Source organism: Crassostrea angulata, chromosome 2, assembly GCF_025612915.1.
Source record: "Crassostrea angulata isolate pt1a10 chromosome 2, ASM2561291v2, whole genome shotgun sequence".
NCBI lineage: Eukaryota > Metazoa > Mollusca > Bivalvia > Ostreida > Ostreidae > Magallana > Magallana angulata.
Window position 1 is genome coordinate 4,079,562 of NC_069112.1, and position 10,704 is coordinate 4,090,265.

At 38.1% G+C, this 10,704-nt stretch overlaps 1 protein-coding gene across 1 annotated transcript; it reads right to left on the reverse strand.

Moving 5' to 3' along the window:
• Window positions 1–8,794: 8,794 nt before the first annotated feature.
• Window positions 8,795–9,667, reverse strand: LOC128171973 (uncharacterized). The gene has a single exon (XM_052837749.1). It carries the CDS (start codon window positions 9,665–9,667, stop codon window positions 8,795–8,797), a length of 873 nt encoding a protein of 290 aa, XP_052693709.1.
• Between the last annotated feature and the right edge of the window lie 1,037 nt (window positions 9,668–10,704).

Here is a 10,704-nt window from a genome sequence, read left to right on the forward strand (position 1 = left end):
CTGTTCAAGCCTTGGAAAAGAAATATCATCTTTGTAAAGCATGGCAATTTCTTCAGACACAGAAAACAACTCTCCATTTGCTGCATTTAACAAAAGTGATTCGATTTCCTTGACGATGGTCATGTTTTTTTTGTTCAAATCTGTTTTCAAGAGTGCCTACAGCTTGTTCTAATGCTTCAAAGAACTGCTGTTTAAAGTAATCCTTGGGATTGTCATATCTATGGGGATTGGATCCATCATCTAATCTTTTGGGGGCACGCCTATATCTTGGAAGTGATGGTTCGTCTGTCAGGTCTTTTGCCTCTGCACAAACTGCATCATAAAAGTCAGAAAACACAGAGTCATTTCTCTGGCGCTCAAAGTAGGATACAGTGGCTTTTGAAGCTCTGATACCAAAATATGTTGAAAACTTTTCCATCATAGCCAGTTGTCCACCTGCTCGTCTGGAGTATTCATCATTAGTATTAGTATGTATGTCATCTAAAACGTCCTGTAGAACTTTGTAGTTCTGAATTACAGATTCTATAGCATGTGTTCTAACAGTCCATCGAGTTGGACAAATTGGTCTGAGGTTTGGTGAACTAAGATTTGTTTCTTGCAATTTCTTTTGCATGAAGAGATGTTTTCTCTTTGGAGATAGACAAATAAGTTTTTCAATTTCAGTGACCAAGTCCATTGAGTCACGTATTGCGGAACATTTTTTGGTAACATCTTGAACACTAAGATTAATACAATGAGCAAAACAGTGGACGCTAATGGAAGATGGATACTGGTTCTGGATTTGTTTTGCTACACCTGTTAAGTGTCCCGACATATTTGGCGCACCATCATATGCCTGACCCCGACATAATTCTAATGGGCAACCCACTTCTAATAAGAACATCTTTCACTGCCAAAGCTATAAAGTCACTTGTTTGTGAATGAATTTCAAAAAGACCTAACATATCTTCATGAATATTGAAGCTGTCATCAACCCATCTGACACATACAACTAACTGTTCTTTGTATGCAACATCCATAGTCTCGTCTGCCATAATAGAAAACCATTTTGCCTGTCTTACATCATCAAGCCCAGATCTCAAAATTTCCAGTCCAATCAGAGAAATTTGTTCATTCACAATTTCTGGAGAAGCATATCTCCCCTTTTCAATCCATGACAAGATTGTTGGGTTATCTTCAGCTCGCAATTTAAGTAGCTGAATCAGATTCACTGTGTCCTCTGACTGCAAGTCCCTGTCGTAATAGAAATTTCAAGGAAGACAACTGACAGGAGAGTGCCAATCGTCTTTTCTTCTGGTCTTCCTTTTCCTTTTTCTCTATCTGCTCACTTACAGCCATGGCACCACTTTGCAATCTCCTAATATTTAATTCTGCCTCTTTATGAGCTGATGAATTTTCATGTTCCCTGAAACGATTCATGGCTTTTTTCCAGTTTGAAAAGCCATTTTTAGAAAAGGCCAATTCCGCATTTTTACTCAGCATCAAAACTTTTCTCTTAACAGCCTTTCTGCAGAAAAAGCAGAAGACATTTTTTCTAGTTGTGCAAAGTGTAAGCCAAGGAAAATCATCAAACCAATTCCCTTGTTATGGTTTTATTCTTTCTCTTTATTGTGACTTTTGTTTGCTGTAGTATGGCTTTATCACGTGGTTGAAATGAAGTGTTACCAGTACAGCAAATGTCTGCACAGTCATCTGCGAGTGCTGTTTTTTCAGAGCAACTTTCGTCAGCCAATGAATCGATAAACTCTGTATTTTCTGTGTCAACTAAATTCTGTTTTTCTTCTTGTACTATTTCCCCTTCCATAATTTGTTGTGCACTTTCCTTGTTGCTGTTCTCTTCGGCAGAATCCTTATCTTCTATGACTTGGCATTTTCTTCATACAGCGTGCTTGTTTTGTCACTCTGATCGGATTTAATGTCCATTTTTTCTGTCTCATTATGTATGATTAAAATTGATTTTTCTTTATATGCTGTAAATGTTGAAGGTTTCATACCTTCAGTTTGTTTCTCGGATGTTTTATTCTTTTTCTGAAAGAAAGAACTTATGGATTTCTGTTGCTTAACTTTTTTTCTTGATTTCTGTGGACTTTGACAGTTTTCTTTTTTGATGTACTGATGTTTGTTTCTTCACGAGTGGTACAAAATGATTTGGTTCAAACAAAGCACCATCACGTGTATCAAAATTGCCATCTCTAGACCACATGATATACATAATCTCAATGTGCCCTTCATTTACTTCATTTGAACTTACTGGGTAAAATAAATTGTTGAAAAGTGGCCTGATTCCCATATTAACCTCAGGATAAACAGAGTATATAGGGCGTTGGAGAACTGTGGCCAATGCCATGATATGTATTAAACCAGACCATGCCCTATCTGTACATGTAGAAAGTGCAACATTTCTCACATTGGTTTCATTTTCACTGCTAATCTCAGCTGTAGGAAATATCATTGCTCTGGCATCATTTAAATTCCTAGACATAAATTCTTGGTTCTTGATGACAGTTTCTAGAGCAGGATGATCTGTGTACAATTGTCCATTGCTGAAGAGTTCGCAAGCAGTTAAAATGCGTAGACTTGTGGACAAATGCTCATCTCCACAGAGCACAAGTGATGCACTATTATATAAGCAATTTCCATTTCCCGTGCATTTCAGGGCTTGTTGGCCACCTTCATCTACATTTATTTCCGATGGAATTAACATTGACGCTAATTTATCTGATTGGAGTCTTTCATAATCAGGTTGACACGAATCACCCTGGACTCTTCGCAAATGTTTTAAACGTATGCTTACCACAGAGTCCTCATCGTTTATCTTCATTGCTGACAATAAATTGTCAAGTTCATTCATTGTTCTGAAATAAAATTCCAGGTGTTCAAATAGATTTAACTTGATTTTTGTTTCAGTTACAGTAACATTAATATTTCAATTTGTTAACTCCAGAATAGCGTGAATGAGTGGTCTTATACAACAGTTTCATCTATGATGTATTAATTCTATATCAATTTAATCATTTTGCTAATAACACAAAACAAAATAATCATAAAAACTTACTGATTGAAAGAGATGGTCAGACTGCAAGCATATAATCACTAATGAATCAGCAAATAATTAAAAAATCCAGAGGTTTGACAAATCTTACTTCACGGCCTATGTGTTAAACAAGAAATGAGATACAGCAAATAAATAATGACTTTTAGATGTCAGCACAAGGGGCAGCTTGTACCTCTCATGTAATTTTGTTAGATAACAGATGCTGAGTGAAACAGAAACGTCTAAACTTAGGTCAAATTTATGACCCGCACTCCCTATCCCAAACATGCGAACACAAGAGGTCTCGACAGATTTAATTACTATACATTACTATTACTTCAAGAGAAATGCTTACTCAGTTGTTGCTGAAAATAAAATAAATTTGCCATAAAATGAGAACTGTTATAATGGTTTAATATAATTTCAACATAGCTGTGATTTTGTTCGACATTAAGTGGGGGGGGGGGGGGGGGGGGGGGCACAGACATACTCTTGCCCCCCCCCCCCCCATATCTGAAAGTGGGGGGGGGGGGGGCTAGTGCCCCCGCTGCCCCCCCCCCCCCCTGTGACTACGCCTATGCTATGCAGTAACAGCTTTGTGTAAATTAAAAATTTCATATTTTGATGTAATCTTCTTGAGATTTAAACTTTAATGCAGGGACATAATAATTCAATCATACTTAAATGCTTTAAAAAATGTAATCGAGATGTTCTCTAGCCTCGCCTACTATTAAAGTAAAGTTAAGTAACATGATTGTGTATTCGGAAAACAACAAAACATTGCAAATTATGCTATTTGATGCATGTTGTAGTTTCGGCATAACATTAACTTATTTTATAATACTGATAGTTCATATCACATGCCAATCATTTCTTTAAAAGGAATACTTTGTTTCTGTACTGTTTACCGACAACATTACAATTACAGCGCCTTTGAACTTATGAACACATCTGACACGGAATCCCGATCCCGATTCAGATAAACGTGTGCTAGACTGGTTCCCTGAGTTACCCATTACGCACAGGAACCAGGCTAGCTCATGCGCAGAATGAATTTTCCCCATTGCATCCGGTTTAACCTCGCTTATATATTTTCTGCGTGGACCTCAGGGTCCACGCAATGAACTATTGACAAACGATAATCTGCATGTATGTTTTATAAATCTAACATAAATCCCCGGCCATTAGAGTTTACACTTAGCCCCAATGAGCGTCCTTTAAGGTATCCGATCCATATTAGGACCAAATTTTTCCAACCTTGAATATTCATCGTGTATTTAATACTTTGATATTTAAACAAGTTTAGCTTTTTCAAAAAGCTTACCGTCTTTAAAGCAAACACTTTACAGCAATAAGATATCAAAGACAATTTAATTATTTTTTATATGAATGTCGCCTTCTTCTCCATGCAATAGCGTGCCGAACTTTTTTTTTTTTTAAATATGTGCCTTTTAAGTGTGTACGTGCTTTAAATTGAAAATTATTTACAGAGTGTTATTTATATGAAATCGACTGTAGCAGGTAAAAAGAGATCTTAGGAAGGGTTGTATCAGTGTAGTAAAATCAAAGTTAATACAACTGCATTCAGTATCATTCAGTTTTACTGATATTAGTTTCATCGTTTCTAATGTACAAACTTGTTCACTGATATTAGCCATACCTTATGAAATCTCATTGGTATTTGTATAATCAAAACAAAGAGGAAAGAACAAATTCTTTCAAGAGATGTTACAAAATATTGCTTTTAACTAATTAACAGAAAAATGAATGCCTGAATTTCACTAAGAGCCATTTTTATTGTTCTTTCGTTTTCTCACTTTTTAAGATTTGAAATCTACAAAAATTGTTCAGTCGTACGTAAAAACGATCATCAGAAAATTATCTCCCTTGTGCCGAACAGTATATCAACCAATGAAATAATTGTAAATTTTCACATCATGTATTTTCTACCAATCACAAAAGAGAGGAAATGCACAGTCCGGAGACTGTGAATTATTTCAAATTCAAGGAAGACGGTAATAAAGCATTCAAGAGTAGAAAAATATTTACCGAGATAAATTTTTAAAAATATTATTAATTAAGCAGTGATCAATTAATGAAGATTGCATTAAGGTCTATGGAGACAAGCACATTTTTTAAGATAAAAAAGTAATTACAAGGAATATCAAAAAATGCTTTGGTGGAAAGATGAATTTTATCATTAGAACTACAAACACTAATAAAAATAAATTTTATACCGTGTATATTTTTTTAGAATTAATTTTTATGGATTAAAAGCAAAGGGGGACAACTCTTCAAAAAAAGGAAAAGGTCGTTAATTAGCACACATTCCACTCTTACATATTAATACTTAAATAGGAAAATTATGTCCAAGTATACTGAGTATTAAGCCTATACATATCTGTTATACACCCAGATTCATTGAATCCGAGGCTATTATGGATCGGATACCTTAATGCAGACCGTTGACACGTCACAGATTATAATGTTCTAGTTTGATCTCTTTCACTACTGTATGATATATTTTGACTTCGCGTTGTGTTATAATATGATATTTCACCCAGATAACGAAGAGGAGCTACTGTACCTTGGTGACAAAAAAAACAACAAAAACAGAGAACACAGTCACTTTCTTTTCCATCATCACGTGGAAAAAAAAAACGTGACACAAATGCTATAAAACATAAGTAAAACACACTAAAAAAACAAACCTCGCAAGTCTAAGAATGAAGACAAAATTAGAAAACCTTGTAAGTAACTTTTCCTGTTTACACCCAATACCATTTACTTTAGATTCTATCTAAAAGACACACGTTAATAAATCAAATCATTTTGAAATTTAAGACAAATATATTTTCTACAACATAGTCACATATACACACATTACAAAGATATGCACTTCAAAGCATGAAAATAAAATAAAAAAACAATGTTATGTTATTTGTAATATACCATTAACCTCTGATTATTGTCTCCTCAAAATAACATCTACAACTACACTCATAATTGGATTTTATTTCAATTACCCTCTTCCCCCAAAAATCAGCATTCCCCTTATTTCAAATCATAAGGCTTGTCACATTTTCCCTATATAATCCTTTATATAGTTTAACAGCATATAACTCTGGAGTAAATCTCCTCTCATTGTCTACCAACTCGTTAAGAACTGTCAGTTACTCCATGAGAGGATATCCGTTCTGGCTCGATCTATTTATGTCCCGAGTCGGAAATGCCCCCTCGAAATCCAATGCTGGAGAATAATCAGGTTCAACCGTGTGAGTGTTTGAAATCATTAACAGATTTGTTCCACCTCGTTTTCATTGTTAGAGTATTATATAATTACCCATGGTTTTTCCAAAAAATACTACTGATAATGGGCCTTTCTGCTTTTCTAAAGAGTATATTATTAATTTGTATGCATAGCATTTAAAATATAAGAGTGATGAAAAAAAGTAGGGGATGGGGACTATCTATAAATGCTTTGTGTACGGGATGTCCGATTCTAATTGTTTTAAACGCTTGTAAAAGGAAGGGGGTTTAAAACAAGAATCCAGGCAGCAATGTTAAGGCGTCCCGGTGCTAAAATACGGCTGGAAAACGATATTATTTGAATCATCGCAAACATACTTTGACCGGGAGTATTTCTAAAAAACTATGTTACATTTTTCGACAACGATGTTGAATATTATATATGATGCATTTTTGTGACGTCATATGTTTTTTGTAATCACGTGACGGGCGAATCCTAACATTGCAAATGATCTATTTAAATCGCATCGGCGCAGGTGATAAAAGACATTAATCATACATATTTTTAAGAAAAATCCTTTGGGAAAGAAATAGACATTTCGTTTATGGAAGATATTGTTGAAACATTCCACATAATCATCAAAATAATGCACATTTTTACTAATCAAAAGCGATTTACCAAAAAATTGGGGAAAATCCGTAGGGTTCCCAAGCACGATTATCAAAATTCCATAATCTATTCCATAATCTGACATATATACCATTGAATGTGAGAAGCTGGGTTTTAATTTTAATTAAATTCAGTTTTTCTCTATTTCTGAGAGGGTACTGACGTTCAGTTATATTTTGAACTTCTTGTTGAGGTATTGGCTGTTTTGGTATCTGATTTTGATTATCGTTTTCAATTTCACAATCAAAAATATTATTTCATTATGGGAAAGCAATGTCTCAAATTTAAAAGAAACTTGTGCATTGATAAATAATTGTGTATGTGAATTATGTGAATTATAACCATAGGCGTCGGAACCGGTGGGGCTAGGGGGCCTTAGCCCCCCCCCCCCCCCACTTTTTTTGCAAAGTTATACCTAACCATTAGAAACATAGCATGATAGAGGGTTCAGCCCCCCACTTTTTATCGCAGGAAAGATTATTGTTCCGAAATTCACCTTGAAAGATTGAGAAGTTGGATTCAGAAGCAGCCCCCCCCCCCCCCCCCCCCCCCCCCCCCCCCGGATTAGGAATTTCATGATTTTGGAAAAAAAGTGGGTAAGAAGTAAGTTTGGAAGTATAGGTATACTCCTGATTTGCAATAATCTTAATGTTATTATTATTGTAATAAGTGACAAACAAAAAGAAGAAATAGATAAGTATTTACTTATAAGAATGGTCACTGTTGAGGATGTTGGTGCTGTTGTATCCGCAGACAGTGGTGCTGTATCCCCATTCACTGTTTTATCCGTAGTCTCCAAAGTCGTAGGTGGCTGAAATATATGGTAGACATAAAAAGTTTTATAATAACAGAATTGATTACCAATGCTACCTTATCTTTAACTTTACAGTTTTATCTATAAAACTTGGATTTTATGTGATGACGGATTCAATTATAGCTTTAAAAAATTTACAATAAAAACGTGTGATGCCTTCACTCACATGTTGAGAGGTGGACACAGGGGTAGAGGTAGTGTGAGCATTCTTAATGGATTCATGATTACTCGGATGTTGAGAGGTGGACATAGGGTTAGTGGTAGTGTGGGCATTCTTGGTGGATTCATGAGTACTCGGATGTTGAGAGGTGGACATAGGGGTAGTGGTGGTGTGAGCATTCTAGGTGGATTCATGAGTACTCACATGTTGAGAGGTGGACATAGGGGTAGTGGTAGTGTGGGCATTCTTGGTGGATTCATGAGTACTCACATGTTGAGAGGTGGACATAGGGTTAGTGGTAGTGTGAGTATTCTTAGTGGATTCATGAGTACTCACATGTTGAGAGGTGGACATAGGGGTAGAGGTAGTGTGAGTATTCTTGGTGGATTCATGAGTACTCGGATGTTGAGAGGTGGACATAGGGTTAGTGGTAGTGTGAGTATTCTTAGTGGATTCATGAGTACTCACATGTTGAGAGGTCGACATAGGGGTAGAGGTAGTGTGAGCATTCTTGGTGGATTCATGAGTACTCGGATGTTGAGAGGTGGACATAGGGGTAGTGGTGGTGTGAGCATTCTAGGTGGATTCATGAGTACTCGGATGTTGAGAGGTGGACATAGGGTTAGTGGTAGTGTGGGCATTCTTGGTGGATTCATGAGTACTCACATGTTGAGAGGTGGACACAGGGGTAAATGTAGTGTGGGTATTCTTGGTGGATTCATGAGTACTCGGATGTTGAGAGGTGGACATAGGGGTAGAGGTAGTGTGAGTATTCTTGGTGGATTCATGAGTACTCGGATGTTGAGAGGTGGACATAGGGGTAGTTGTGGTGTGAGCATTCTTGGTTGATTCATGAGTACTCGGATGTTATGAGGTGGACATAGGGGTAGAGGTAGTGTGAGCATTCTTGGTGGATTCATGAGTACTCACATGTTGAGAGGTGGACACAGGGGTAAATGTAGTGTGATCATTCATGGTGGATTCATGAGTACTAGGATGTTGAAAGGTGGACATAGGGGTAGAGGTAGTGTGGGCATTCTTGGTGGATTCATGAGTACTCGGATGTTGAGAGGTGGACATAGGGTTAGTGGTAGTGTGAGTATTCTTGGTGGATTCATGAGTACTCACATGTTGAGAGGTCGACATAGGGGTAGAGGTAGTGTGAGCATTCTTGGTGGATTCATGAGTACTCGGATGTTGAGAGGGGGACATAGGGGTAGAGGTAGTGTGAGTATTCTTAGTGGATTCATGAGTACTCACATGTTGAGAGGTGGACATAGGGGTAGAGGTAGTGTGAGTATTCTTGGTGGATTCATGAGTACTCACATGTTGAGAGGGGGACATAGGGCTAGAGGTAGTGTGAGCATTCTTGGTGGATTCATGAGTACTCGGATGTTGAGAGGTGGACATAGGGGTAGAGGTAGTGTGAGTATTCTTGGTGGATTCATGAGTACTCACATGTTGAGAGGTGGACATAGGGGTAGAGGTAGTGTGAGCATTCTTAGTGGATTCATGAGTACTCACATGTTGAGAGGTGGACATAGGGGTAGAGGTAGTGTGAGCATTCTTGGTGGATTCATGAGTACTCGGATGTTGAGAGGTGGACATAGGGGTAGAGGTAGTGTGGGCATTCTTGGTGGATTCATGAGTACTAGGATGTTGAGAGGTGGACATAGGGGTAGAGGTAGTGTGAGTATTCTTGGTGGATTCATGAGTACTCGGATGTTGAGAGGTGGACATAGGGGTAGAGGTAGTGTGAGTATTCTTGGTGGATTCATGAGTACTCGGATGTTATGAGGTGGACATAGGGGTAGAGGTAGTGTGAGCATTCTTGGTGGATTCATGAGTACTCACATGTTGAGAGGTGGACATAGGGGTAGTTGTGGTGTGAGCATTCTTGGTTGATTCATGAGTACTCGGATGTTATGAGGTGGACATAGGGGTAGAGGTAGTGTGAGCATTCTTGGTGGATTCATGAGTACTCACATGTTGAGAGGTGGACACAGGGGTAAATGTAGTGTGATCATTCATGGTGGATTCATGAGTACTAGGATGTTGAAAGGTGGACATAGGGGTAGAGGTAGTGTGGGCATTCTTGGTGGATTCATGAGTATTCGGATGTTGAGAGGTGGACATAGGGGTAGTGGTGGTGTGAGCATTCTTGGTGGATTCATGAGTACTCACATGTTGAGAGGTGGACATAGGGGTAGAGGTAGTGTGAGTATTCTTGGTGGATTCATGAGTACTCACATGTTGAGAGGGGGACATAGGGCTAGAGGTAGTGTGAGCATTCTAGGTGGATTCATGAGTACTCACATGTTGAGAGGTGGACATAGGGGTAGAGGTAGTGTGAGCATTCTTGGTGGATTCATGAGTACTAGGATGTTGTGAGGTGGACATAGGGGTAGTGGTGGTGTGAGCATTCTTGGTGGATCCATGAGTACTCGGATGTTGAGAGGGGGACATAGGGGTAGAGGTAGTGTGAGTTTTTTAGTGGATTCATGAGTACTCACATGTTGAGAGGTGGACATAGGGGTAGAGGTAGTGTGAGCATTCTTAGTGGATTCATGAGTACTCACATGTTGAGAGGTGGACATAGGGGTAGAGGTAGTGTGAGCATTCTTGGTGGATTCATGAGTACTCACATGTTGAGAGGTGGACATAGGGGTAGTTGTGGTGTGAGCATTCTTGGTGGATTCATGAGTACTCACATGTTGAGAGGTGGACATAGGGGTAGAGGTAGTGTGAGCATTCTTGGTGGATTCATGAGTACTCAC

What these genes read in the sequence shown, in the direction of transcription:
- LOC128171973 (XM_052837749.1), bottom strand. Translation starts at nt 9,667, where the DNA reads ATGTCCACCTCTCAACATCCGAGTACTCATGAATCCACCAAGAATACT.